At 40.6% G+C, this 13,532-nt stretch overlaps 2 protein-coding genes and 1 non-coding gene across 3 annotated transcripts in view; all 3 read left to right on the top strand.

The window, feature by feature from the left end:
* NUP160 (nucleoporin 160) overlaps positions 1 to 2,236 on the top strand; it is a 40,518-nt gene extending 38,282 nt beyond the window's left edge. The window contains exon 36 of the mRNA XM_024558649.4: positions 429 to 2,236. Coding sequence (XP_024414417.3) covers positions 429 to 518 — 90 coding nt within the window. The 3' untranslated portion in view covers positions 519 to 2,236. The remainder of the gene's footprint in view (positions 1 to 428) is intronic.
* LOC112303498 (U6 spliceosomal RNA) lies at positions 1,781 to 1,887 on the top strand. Its single transcript, XR_002974649.1, has one exon. It is a non-coding gene; the product is annotated as a U6 spliceosomal RNA (small nuclear RNA).
* A 1,252-nt stretch (positions 2,237 to 3,488) lies between the features above and the next one.
* The window catches only part of FNBP4 (formin binding protein 4), a 32,992-nt gene continuing 22,948 nt past the window's right edge, over positions 3,489 to 13,532 (top strand). The window contains exons 1-6 of the mRNA XM_053924345.2: positions 3,489 to 3,787; positions 5,052 to 5,144; positions 10,116 to 10,252; positions 10,604 to 10,790; positions 11,922 to 12,069; positions 12,174 to 12,294. Coding sequence (XP_053780320.1) covers positions 3,547 to 3,787; positions 5,052 to 5,144; positions 10,116 to 10,252; positions 10,604 to 10,790; positions 11,922 to 12,069; positions 12,174 to 12,294 — 927 coding nt within the window. The 5' untranslated portion in view covers positions 3,489 to 3,546. The remainder of the gene's footprint in view (positions 3,788 to 5,051; positions 5,145 to 10,115; positions 10,253 to 10,603; positions 10,791 to 11,921; positions 12,070 to 12,173; positions 12,295 to 13,532) is intronic.

Raw genomic sequence — 13,532 nt, forward strand, 5'->3', positions numbered from 1 at the left:
CTCGCTGTGCGCCTGCCCTAGCGGTCACACCTGACAGCTGGCTCTCCAGTTCTCAAGGAGTGAGGGAGGGGCAGAAGTCATGTGTTGCCCTTAACCTGCTGCCCCAATCCTTGCATAAAGTGATTTGTTAAATCAGATATAACCCCTCTGGTTCTAGGAAGAGAGCTGGTGATGCTTTTCTTGAAAATACTACTGTGATTTGCATATTTAGAAAATTCATTAGGCAAACAGGATTGGAGAATTATATGTAAGAGAAGTGCAGTTTTATCAGTAATGTCACAAAGCACGCTCCTATAGTGAATAATGATTAAATGAAGCAGAGTGGCTAACATCTTTATTAGGGGGTATCTGGCTGGAGAAGTCAAAGTGACTAATAAGCTCAGTCTTTTTCAGTACTGACATACTCTGTAATGATTTTCTTCTTACAGCTGTCCCAGAAAATACTCGACAAATTGGAGGACTACCAGCAAAAAGTTGATAAGGCAACCCGGGATTTATTGTATCGTCGGAATTTGTGATCCAGATGGTTGCCCAGCCTTTGTAATCGCTTGGTGCCTCTTTGGGCTTAAGACTTTACTCTACAGGAACCCTGTGCTCCAGGCTGATTTTTATACCTGTAAATGAGGTGTACAACATTTGAGTCTGCATTCTGCGCAAGAGGAGAAGGGCAGATGAGTCACAGGACCTGTGCTTGCCGGCGGTGCTAACACACAGTTTCTGGTTTCAAACTTGGTCTCAAATAGCTGCTTTTGTATATGATTCACAAGCTTTTTTAGAGTTTATATTTTTTTAAACGACCGAAGACGTTCTTTATCTGCAAATTAAAACCCACCTTCACTTTCCACAATGGGTGATGGTGGTTGGTTGGTAGTAGCTGACCGCCGAACACAATCACTGGAAATCCTTTCATTCTTCCCTTCCACGTTTTGTATTTCAATGGAATTATTTTGGTCCAGAATTGACATGTATTTTCTTTATTGCAGAGGCTAATGATTTTACGTACTCTTTCCATTATTTATTGTGGAGTTTTTGTATGATCTTCAATAAAGTATTAAATAACTTGCCTAAATTAAGCCTAAAAAAAAGACAGGTGTCAAAGAAGATAACTTATTTTAAATCTGGTTCTGAAGCTAAAGTTAAACACTTAGCTAAGAAAAAAATCAGAAATCCATCGTCTATAAAAGTAACAATTTTTTGCCTTGGCTGGTGTAGCTCAGTAGATTGAGCGCTGGCCTGCAAACCAAAGGGTCTCTGGTTCAATTCCCAGTCACAGCACATGCCTGTGTTGCTGGCCAGGTCCCCAGTAGGGGGTGCACGAGAGGCAATCACACATTGAAGTTTCTCTCCCTCTTTCTCCTTCCCTTCTCCTCTCTGTAGAAATAAATAAAATCTTTTAAAAAATAATAACATTTTCAAAGTAAATTCTGTTAGCCTCTGATTTATGATAATCAAGCTGGACTTGAACATACCGTTAATCTAATAATGTAAACTTTCCTGGCCAAATTTAAAAGCATTCATACCCACAAATTTGGGGAAAGTGAAAAATAAAATCTTGCATTTTATTCTGTATATTAAAATTTATCTTTTAAGGAAACAAGCTGTATACTATTTCCTTGTATGCCCTTTGGCCTTTCTTGAGTTGTTTGTTTGTTTGTTTGTTTCAGAGAATTTTTATGCATTTACTTGAGCCAAACTGATGATACATGCTGGGGAGCACGACCTCAAATGCTCCTTGAATTTTCATAAGCCTTTAATTTTTATACTATCAACACCATATTTAGTGCTGTCCTTGGTGGCACATATACTAAAATTGGAACAATATAGAGAAGATTAGCCTGGCCCCTATACAAGGAAGACAGGCAGATTCATGGAGTGTTCCGTATTTAAAAAAAAAAAAAACCCACTGGATCATTCAGTTGGTTAGAACAGCATTCCACAACCTTTTGGGCACTAGGAATCTGTTTCCTGGAAGACAATTTTTCCACTGACTGAGGGGGTGGAGGTAGTGGAGACGGGAGGCAGAGCTCAGGCAGCAATGCAGGTAAAGATCCCTGGCCCACTGCTCACCTGCTGTGCTGCTGGGTTCCTAACATGCCAGGTTGCGGGGAGGGATCCCTGGGTTAGAGCATCATCCTGATACCTCAAGTTGCCGGTGTGATCTCTGATCAGGGCACATACAAGAAGCAACTAATGAATGCATAAATAAATTGCATTGGAACAACAAATTGATGTTTCTGTCTCTCTAAATTCAATACATTTTTAAAACAAAATACCATCTTTACATAATATATTGAGAGTCCTTGTCCTCCTACTGTTATAAACCTGTGGCTTCCAGTGCAGCAAGAAGTATCTTTTGACCTACCATACATACACAGAAGCACAAGAAAGATTTCACAAAATATGTCCTCTTTTACTATGTTCACTGATGTTGTCATGAGTGACTAATGGGTCAATTTGAGGATTCTTCCATAAGTAGGGGATAATGATGTCTCCCCCATAAGGTTGTGAGAATTAAATGCAATTCTACGTGTAAAGCGCTTAGACAGTGCCTGACATATAATAAATTCTGGATGAATGTTACTTAGTAAGAACTGAGCAGCCAGGAGTATAAAAATGTATACCACTGGATTTCTTCATAAGCTCAGTTTAGAAGGGGTAAACGAGCATTAACAGTATATATAAATGTTAAGTGCTAGGGCTAGTTAATGCCTGCACTGGGTGTTGAGGAATAAAAAAAAATCGCATGTGGTGTGGTGGTTATTCCAGACTGTGAAGGATTGAAGGTGAGATGGTGTTGCAAGCATCTGGCTCCAGAAAGGCGGCGGAGGTAGGGGGAATGCTAAAGGAAGCGACGTCAAGCAGGTTGAGGCTGCCAGTGGGCCAGATTGGGAAGGCTCCTGTGTCCTACCGCCACAATTTAGGCTTCTACCTCCTATACAGTATAATTTCTAGTGATTTTTTTTCCAGCTGACAACACAATGAGATATCTTTGTGCTCTAAGAAAAATATTCACAAACGCGTAAAAGACCCACTATTATATTTACTGTTCAATGCTATATCCAAATTAATCCACAATAATGAGGGAGAAAGTTGGGGAAAAGCCAGCACATCCTCCTAGAAGACAAATGACGACTAACAGTAAGAAGAAAACAGGTACAACATGGAGGACGAGGGGGTAGAGAAAAGACTGCAAAAGACGCATGGGCGGAGCCCGAGGTGCTAGGGAAATCTAAACTCAGGGCCTTCCTACTATTGGCTTGACTCTCTTTTGTTCCTTTCCATTGGCTACCGGCTCCTTCAATGGGCCAAAATAGCCAATCGGTTAGCGTTATGGATAAAGTCCGCCCTTCTCCCACAGAGAGAGGGAGGAGCCAGAAGGACCTGCAGGGTCCAAGGCGCTTGCGCGCGTGCGCGCGTGCTCCGCCGTTAAAAATCGGACCCTTGCAGGAGGCGGTGTCACCGTGTATGAATATTGATTACGCAGCGGCGCGCCGAGCACCGCCCTTCTCGGCTTCCTGACGCGAGCAGCTCGCGCTTGGGCTCGCGATGGGGAAGAAGTCCCGGGCGGTACCCGGCCGTAGGCCTATCCTGCAGCTCTCTCCGCCGGGTCCCCGGAGCAGCACGCCTAGCAGGGACCCGGAGCCGGAACTCGACACCGAGCCGGACTCGACAGCGGCGACGCCCAGCCAGCCAGCCCCGGCGGCGACACCAAGCCAGCCAGCCTCGGCGGCGCCGCCGCCGACCGCGGTGACTGCCGCGGCCGCCCCAGAAGACTCGCCTTCGGAAGGTAAGGGTGCGCGAGGGGCCCCGGCCTCTAGGTGGGGCGTCCGAAACTCCAGCTCGGGGCTTACGGCCTAGTCTCTTGGGCAGGGCCCTGGGAGGAGGAAGAACCCGGGCGGGCGGTGTCCGCATCCGAGGCCTGCTGCGTGGGGCCTGAGGGGAGGACGGCTGCAGGCCTCAAGGCGACGGAAGGGGCCGCGGAGCCGTGCGCGCGGGTCCCAGAGGCGCCATCTCTGGCGCAGGGGTTGGCCTGGCACGCCGAGCCTCGTTAATGTCCGCACTCGGTTTTGGATAACTTACGGGGTCGACGTGGGGTTCGCGTTTACAATCCACGGCTTGGTGACTGTGGGACCTGGCTCTTTTTTACACGTCATCTGCTTTTCCCTTCGTTTTTGTTGAAACCTAGAGAGACCCTTCAGGAGTGAGCAAGGCTTTTTTTTACGATATATGCCATCCGAAGCTTCGGTAGCCCCCAAATTGGCAGGTATCCCCAAAATTTTTTGAAGAAGTGCGGTTTTGGGGTTCCCAAGTACAATACTTGTGTGTTTTTTCCTGGACTGGTACTTGGATTAAGAGTAATATGATTGTCTAACCACCATGCTGTGCACTAACACAAAATAATGTTGAATGTAAACTACAACAGAAAAAAACTTTTTTAATTAAAAAAAAAAAAAAGGTAACTCGACAGTGCTAATCCAGGGAGTAGACGCAGGAGAATCTGTGATCATTTCAGGTGTTAAAAAATCAGGTTGGGTAGCTTTTGCAAAAGAAAGTGCTATAGCTGTGCTTGCTGTAAAGGCTGCAAGCACAGCCTGGTGGTAGCCTGGGGAACATTTAGTGTGTGTGGTTATTTCAGATGCAGTTTTTATTTATAATGTTCAGATTTATTTTTTGAAAATTTCACTTACTTTTAGAGAGAGAAAGAAGGGAGGGAGAGAAACCTGGATCAGTTTTCTCACCCCCACCAGAGACCCAACCCCCCAACCCAGGCATGTGCCCTGAGGCGGATTTCAACCCGTGACCTTTGGCTTTGCCTGATGACCCACAGTTAGCTGAGCCACGCCAGTCAGAGCTATAATGCTTAATGTTAAAGTCAGTAGAAGGTTCTAGTTTTGCTTATCTCCCAATTATTTTGGTCAGTGATGGATTATAAACTGTCTTTTAAAAAGTGAGATCTAGACTCGAAAGGTCAAATCAAAGATGGTTTTAGTCGCCTGTAGTGTTTCTCTGTCCATTGTCTGACGGTAGTTTTGTTCGTTCTCTCAATCCAGATGAACAGGAAGTGGTGGCGGAGGCTCCCCGAGTTGTTCAGAACCCTCCGAAACCAGTCATGACCGCCAGGCCTACAGCTGTTAAAGCAACAGGTATAACGTTTTACATTTTTTCTACAATATCTTTCTTTAGGATCAAATTGGTTTTATTTATGGAGTGTTTTGTTAACTGCTTCAGTGTTGGCTAATTTATATTTCTCCCATAAAAGTAGAAATTGAATTTTTTAATTTTTTAAATTTTTATTTATTTGTTTTATTGATTGATTTTAGAGAGAGAGGAAGGGGAAGAGAGAAAGAGAAACATCAATTCATTGTGCCACTTATTTACGCAGTCATTGGTTGATTCCTGTGCGTACCCTGACCAGGGATGGGACTGCAACCTTGGTGGATAGGGGGGTACTCTCAAATCAGCTGAGCTACCTGGCATGGCAAAGTGGAAATTTTAAATCTCTCTGTGAGAGTTTGTTGCATATGTACAATTCAGCCAGTGTAAAATGTGTTGCTGAATAACCTCTACCCAGATTCCTCTGCACTACTTTTTCTTCCAATGCCATTTTGTAGTGAGTGGTCTGGCTTCTCCCTCTAGCTCAGGTACTGTCTGTCTCTTTTCTATTTCTTTTCTAACATATTGCTTTGATTGGTACCTGGTAAATGTTAGTGGAGCCGAAAAGTGCTCTTAAGCATGAAGGCAGGGGTCTCAAACTCATTTTCACCAGGGGCCACATTGGCCTCGCTGTTGCCTTCAAAGGGCTGAAATAATTTTAGGAAACTACTTGTTAACTGTTAAGGAGTTGAAATTACATTCGGCCCTTTGAAGGCAACTGCCAGGCCGATCGTGGTCCCCGGTGAAAATGAGTTTGACCCTCCTGCATTAAGGGATACAGTATTTGCAGCAGTGGTTTTGTAAACAAACATGGGTTCAGATCTTCACTCCCGCGTTCATTCTAAGACCTCAGGACCTCATTCACCTATAAAGTGGATCTGACAGCCCTAAGTGTTATTTGGGTGATTACGTTGAACGATTTATATAGTTTTGCACAGAGCAAGTGCCAAATGTATAAGACATGTATCTTGAAAGGTTAAAATGTGTTTTGATACTTACTATTCCGTAATTGGTAATATTGGGTTGGCCAAAAAGTTACGTTTTTTTCTGTAAAATAAGACACATTTTTCATTTTCACAAATAACTATTGATTTGGATAATTTGAGTATGTCACCTATCTCCTGCTATTGGCTTCTAGTGGGTAGAGGACAGGATTGCTGCTAAACATCTTCTAATGCATAAGACAGCCCCACAGCAAAGATTTATTTGGCCAAAATGTCAATAGTACCAAGAACCACTTTTGACACATTCTGTCACTCACAGCACCTTCTCCACGCACGGAACAAATCTTTTTTTGCATTTCAGTTGCATTTTTACTTTTAAAATAATAACACACCAAAAATTGTATTTTCTTCCAACTTCAGTATTAAAGTAGCTGCATAAAAACTCACCAATTTCGATGATTTCTTTTTTTTAATTGTTTTCGAATGAAGTTATAGATAGCTAAGCAAAACTACAACCATCATATAGAAAAAAACTAAATGAACTTTTTGGCCAACCCAGTAACCCTTAAATTTGGTATACTTTTTTTACCTAATGACACCTGTAATAATATATACTCTTTTGTTCCTCCTCCCATTTGCCACTAACCAAAAAAAAAAAAAAAAAAGAGCCCTGGTTGGTGTGGCTCAGGGGATTCAGCACTCACCTGTGGACCTAAAGGTTACAGGTTCAGTCCTGGTCAGCACACACGCCAGGGCCCCAGCTGGGGGCCCCTGAAAGGCAACTGATCAGTGTTTCTCTCACACATCATTGTTTCTTTTCCCTTTCTCCATCTTTTTCCCCCCCTCTCTAGAAATAAATACAAGCTTTAAAAAAGAAAGAACAAAACCCAGTGTGGGTTAGAAAAGCTAAAACTTCGTTGTGAGAGAAATATTCAAACTAGAAAATATTATTTTCTGTTTTTACACTACATATATTTTACTTCATTTGAATGGCTTAGTATAATAGAGTAGGCACTCAAGAGTTGACTATGTCTTTTTCTTGAAATGGTTTTCGAATTTTACCTTTATCATTATAAACATCAGATTTCTTTCCACCAAAATGAAATAGAAATTTTAAGTTACTAATATATGCTTTTATAATATAGTAGAGCAAGCACATCTAATACTTCGTCCTAAGAAACAGTTTTAAAAAGTATATGCATGTGCAGTTGCGGAACACTTCGGAATAAGCTCCGCTAGGTTACATCAGTAGGCTCCTGCGGCAGTCAGCCAGCATTCAGCATATCCCACAAACGGGTACGTAGCGTGGTTCCGCAGAGGAGTGTCAGAGGTCTGTGGACCCCCTGAATTTCACATTCATGTCTGTGTTTCTGTGAGGGACTTCATAGCTTTATTCATCTTGATTATTACGTTTCTGTGACCAAAGGGTTAGAAACTACTGTTCAGATGACAGTATGAGGAAATTATAATAGAGTTACCAGAAGTATAAGACATAATTGCTGTTTGAAGCTTATCAGTAAAGTAAGGTATATAATCTAAGAAATCACTGCCTGATACATAGTTGATTTGCAGGTTGTGTGGCACCAGGCATTAAAGGTAAGCATATTGAGGTCATCAAAAAAAAAAATGCTGCTAAGGACTGTGGCTCCAAAGAATGGCTCTGCTTCCTCTGGTTTCACATCTCAGCAGTAGCCTGGGACATGGTCCTATGAGACTTCTATTTTTCTAAGATTAAGCAATTCTGCAGAATATTGTGAACATTTTTCAGTGTTCTAAGTTTATTCCAGTTTTTATCAGTGTATGGATTAAATTTTCAAAGGTGTGATTAGAACTTACATACATTACATGACTTGCTTTTATCTTGTTTTTATACCTTTAGCATTACTTATTGTCCCCTTAGCATTATTTCATGTAATCCTATCATGATCTAACTAATCATAAAGTAATACTGTATCTGATACCGTGTTGTAGTAGCTTTGCCAGTCCCCTATTTGAGAGCATTTGAGTTGTTCACAGCAGTTATTTAATTAAGGCTGCTAGAAACTTTGTGCAAAAAAAAATTTTTTTATTTCTTGGGGTTGTATTCTGAAAGATGAGGTTATCTAATTAAAGCATACCTGAAGTAGTTCTTGATACATGTTACCAGATTGTTATTAAGAAATATTGAATTGCCATGGCCAGCTGGTTCATTGGTTAGAGCATTGTCCCCAAACGACAAAGTGGTAGGTTCTTTTGGGTTCGATCCTTTCCCAGTCAAGGCACAAACAAGAAACAACCGATGAGTGCATAAATAAGTGGAACAACAAAGCGATGTTTCCATCTCCCCCCCCCCACCCCGCCCTCCTTCTCTCCCTCTGTCTCTTCCTCCCTCTCTCTCGCAAATCAGTGAAAAAAGTTTGAAAAGAAAACTACTGAATCAATTTAATGTAGGGTGTCTCTAACAATATTAAGTATGCTTCTTCCCCCAAATACTGAGTTATGTTATTAGGAGCTTAAAAGAGGTTTGATGTGTGCCATAGAAAACTCTGAGGTAAAGAAAAAAGAAATGGGTGGAGCCCTGACTGGTGTGGCTCAGTGGGTTGGGCACTGTCCCCTAAACCAGAAGGGTGCTGGTTCCTGGTCAGGGCGCGTGCCTGGGTTGTGGGCCAGGTCCCCAGTTGGGGGCGTGTTCGAGGCAGCCAATTGATGTTTCTCTCATACCTCTTATATTTCCCTCTCTCCCTTGTTTCTCCTCTCTAAAAATAAGTAAAATCTTTTAAAAAAAGAAATTGGTGGAGCCTTGGTGAACATGGGGAATTACCTCTACTTTAGGAATTTTGTAATTAAAATCCCACACAACTCACCTGGTTGGAATCTTTTACCAAAGGGTATATATAGCATTAAGGACAGTGATTTGGGTGATTAGATCTATGAATGTCTCTAAACTGAGAAGTATTGTTATGTAAAAATACAGATTTTCCATCTTCCTCCTTTCCTCAAAAAACCATTAGTGCCAAGTGCTAACTTGCAGACTGTCTATACAGAAATGTCTCCTTTTATAGCCCTACCCTTTACAAGGCTAGGAAAGTTGACGTGTCCCAGAACCATGAGAAATAAAATATTTGGTAACACTGTCAAATGCCTATTTCAGATCATTTTAATCAGTTTAAAGTAGTATTTTAGAAATTAATATTTAGTGTAAAATATTTAACCTGTGTGTTAAAACATTTATGCGACTAAAGAATTGAATGTGAACTCTTGTATGATATGAAGCAGTTATGTTTATTTTTACATTAACCCAGGAATTCACTTACAAAATTAAGACAAAGAAAACTAGATTCTGCTTTTGGTAAATACGATGTTTACCAAATATTTATTGAGAACATAGAAATGCCAGACGCTGGGAAATTTAGTTACTAATAAAGCTGAAAAGTCTGGCTGGGATTAAACACTTTATGTACCTGTTATTATTCCACTTATTTCTGCATTCATAAATATGCTTTCTATCAGGATGACGTTTACACATGTCATCCTGATACAACAAGGTTGTGGGTTCATTCCCCACTCGGAGCATATACAAGAATCAACCAATGAATGCATCAATAAGTGAAACAATACATTGATGTTTTTTTCTCTCTCCATAAAAATTTTTTTTTAAAGAACTTTGTTTTTAGTTTTGAAAATCTGTTGTCGTCTGCTAAACCCTAACTGGTTTACTTGTTTGAGACAAATACATAAATTAACAAATGCTAAAATCGGGATATACTGTATGCTATTTTGACAGAATATAAGGCTGAGTGATTGAGTCTGTATTTTGAGTAGAGTGTCAAGTAGCTATGCAGACTGATTTTATTAGCTCTAAGTACATAATGTAATTTATAGCTCTGGTAATTCATTGATTGTTTATTTTGAGGGTTGCTCTAATCTGTAAGTAAAGTAAATGTAAACTGTTTAGTTAAAGAACCATGTTATATTTTTTCTTGGATATTACCTAGTACATGTCAGCATTGTTATTACTGTTTACCTTTTTGTTTCTAGGAGGTTTATGCTTACTTGGTGCATATGCTGATAGTGATGATGAAGAGAGTGATGTTTCAGAAAAACCAGCACAGTCTAAAGAGGCGAATGGAAATCAGTCAGCTGATATTGATAGTACATTGGCCAACTTTCTAGCGGTTAGTAGCACTTTTGCGTGGGTTTTTAAGATATTGAAGCCACTTTGGAACCTAGATCTCAATTGGCTAGCCTACTTGTCAATCTGTGTCTCACTCTCCCTTCCCCCCCTTCACCCCTCTTCTTTAGTTCCTCCCCATCTCTCTCTGTCTTCTTTTTGTCAAGGTTGTAAGAGAGAAAAATGGAGAATAGAAAGGTTTGGGGGGACTTGTGTAATTGGAAGATAAGGATTTAGATTTGAGAAGCTAGGAACCGAACATGTAGGGTTTTGTTTTTTTTTTAAGTGATTGCCATTTTCTCAATTTTCTGGTTTTGATGTGATTAATGGATTTGTTACTATTTTCTTTCTAAAGGAGATTGATGCAATAACAGCTCCTCAGCCTGCAGCTCCTGTAGGAGCTTCTGCTCCACCTCCAACTCCACCTCGCCCAGAGCCAAAGGAGTCAGCAGCATCTTCCCTTTCTTCCACTACTTCAAATGGAACAGATTCAACCCAGACATCAGGGTGGCAGTATGACACTCAGTGTTCACTGGCAGGAGGTAAGCTTGATCCTTTGGTTTTTAAAGAAATCTAAAGTGCAGTCCTTAAAGCCGTTCTAGGCATTGAGATTTCCAAGGATGAATGCTCACATGCTTTAGCTCCAGACTGTGGGATTCTGCCTTTCTATTATTTTTTTGTTATTATTTAAAAATCCTCACCCGAGCACATGCTTATTGATTTTTAGAGAGCAGGAAAGGGAGAGGGAGAGAAACATCAAATTGGTTGCCTCTCATATACACCCCAACTGGGAAACTGAACCTGCAAGCTTAGGTATGTACCCTGACTGGGAATTGAAGCCCAGGACATGCTGGATATAGGACAACACTCCAATTAACTGAGCCACACTAGCCAGGGCTGATTCTGCCTTTTAAAAATACAGTATTTGGGAAGATAATAAGTAGGAGTGTTGCCTCTGAGAATTACTAGGAAATATTTTTATTGTTTGAAAGATAATTGCTTGCCCCTTTAACCAGTAATAGCTTGTGCCAAGTGAATGATCGAAGCCATTATTTTAAAAAGTTTTTTGGGCCCTGGCTGGTGTAGCTCAGTAGATTGAGCACAGGCTACAAATCAAAGGGTCGCCAATTCAATTCTTGATCAGGGCACATGCCTGGGTTGCGGGCCAGGTCCCCCAGTGGGGGCCATGTGATAAGCAACCACACATTGATGTTTCTCTCCCTTTCTTTCTCCCTTCCCCTCTCTAAAAGTAAATAAATAAAAATTTAAAAAATAAAAATAAAAAAATAAAAAGTTTGGGGGGTTCAAAGTAAGTTTTGTACTATCAAACTGCTTTTCCTTTTTTAAAAAAAAGTACGCAAAGGTGATGGGGGGGTGGTTTCCCCTCAGGGGACATTTGACAATGTCTAGAGACAATTTTGGTTGTCACACCAGGGGGTGGAGGACTGTTGCTGCATCTAGTGGGTAGAGGCCAGGATGTTGCTCAACTTTACATAAGACTGCCCCCACCCCTGCCCTGCCCCACCACCAAGAACTGTTCTGCCCGATTTAACTTAACATTGCTGAGGTTGAGAAACCCTGTGTTAGATTGTTACAGCTTAAGAGATGACTTGGGCTATAAGGTCAGAACTATGGAGGAATTCGTGCTTAAAATTTGTTCTATTTTCTTCTAGTTGGAATTGAGATGGGAGATTGGCAAGAAGTCTGGGATGAGAACACAGGATGCTATTATTACTGGAACACACAAACGAATGAAGTGACTTGGGAGTTACCCCAGTATCTTGCCACCCAGGTACAAGGATTACAACATTACCAGCCCAGGTAGGAATAGACTTGAAATTACCTAGGAGGAGATCAGATTCTTTATTTTTTAATGATAATATTTGTCTTCTATTTTTCTTGGTAAGCTCTTCTTTTTTTTTAAGTTCTATGACAGGTGCTGAAACTAGTTTTGCGGTAAATACAGACGTGTATAATAAGGAGAAAAATATTTCTGTTTCCAGTAGTAAAAGTGGACCAGTCGTAGCCAAGCGAGAAGTTAAAAAGGTCAGTATTACAACTTACCTCATTTGCTTATTTTTAAATCTGAAGAATTTGGATGTTACTCTGGCAGAGGTATATAATAAACCTTCTATTATTTTATAGCACAGATGTGAAATAGAATAAGATTCATTTCTGAAAGTTTTACTTAATACGTTTCTGTTTATTATATGGCATTTATAGCAGTTTGACAAGTTCAGTGGTTCTTTTGGAGCTTTAGGGTACCTAAGAGACTCCTTGGGTCATTGGAAAGGCTGTGGAAGCAGCCAAGTAGGCAGAGAGAGCTTCAGGTCCCCTTCTCCGCTTCAGAGTACTTTTATTTGGGGATTCCACATAAGTATAGTTGCCTGTGCAATATTATGTTAGTTTCAGCTGTTCAACGTAGAGATTCAGCAGTTAAACACCTTATAGTGTGGTCACCACAATAAGTCTGTTAAAAATCTGTCATCATACAAAGTTGTTATGATATTATTGGCTGTATTTCTTATGATGTACCTTATATTCCTGTGACTTACTTATAATTGAACTGTGAATCTCTTACTCTCCATCAGCCTTCTGTACCCCCACAGCCATCCATGTGTTTTCTGTATGTATGAGTCTGTTTGCTCATTTTTTTAAAATTTTAAACAAGTGAAATATTACAGTATTTGTTTTTCTCTGTTTGACTTACTTCATTTAGCTATCTATGTTGTCACAAGTGGCAAGATTTCCTTCCTTTTTGTTACTGTAACTAAGGCAGCAGTGAACATAGGAGCACATATATCTTTTCAAATTTTATTTCCATTTTCTTCAGATAGACGCCCAGAACCAGGGTTGCTGGTAGTTCAGTTGTAATTTTTTGACAAACCTCCACGTTATTTTCCACAGTGGCTGCACCACTTTGCTGCCTACCAGCAGTGCACAAGGGTTCCCTTCACATCCTCGCCAATACCTGCTATTTGTTGACTTGGATAATAGCCATTCTCACGGTTGTAAATATTTTAATTATCTTGAACTTTTAAATGATGGAGTGTGTGGTTGTATCAAAAAAGTGGTTTTAGAATAATTTCATCTTTATAATTCCAGGCGGGAGGTAAAATAATTATCCCAGTAGAGGAAATAGATACTTCAATAATAATCATATATTGCATTTTAGAAATATTTCACTTTCCTCCAAGTCACCTTCACAGAATAAAGGTGAGGTTATCTCATCATACAGAAGAGGAAGGTGAAGATTTATCAACAGTTGTGTGTTGAACCTGTGA

This window comes from Desmodus rotundus, chromosome 5 (assembly GCF_022682495.2).
Source record: "Desmodus rotundus isolate HL8 chromosome 5, HLdesRot8A.1, whole genome shotgun sequence".
Classification (NCBI taxonomy): domain Eukaryota; kingdom Metazoa; phylum Chordata; class Mammalia; order Chiroptera; family Phyllostomidae; genus Desmodus; species Desmodus rotundus.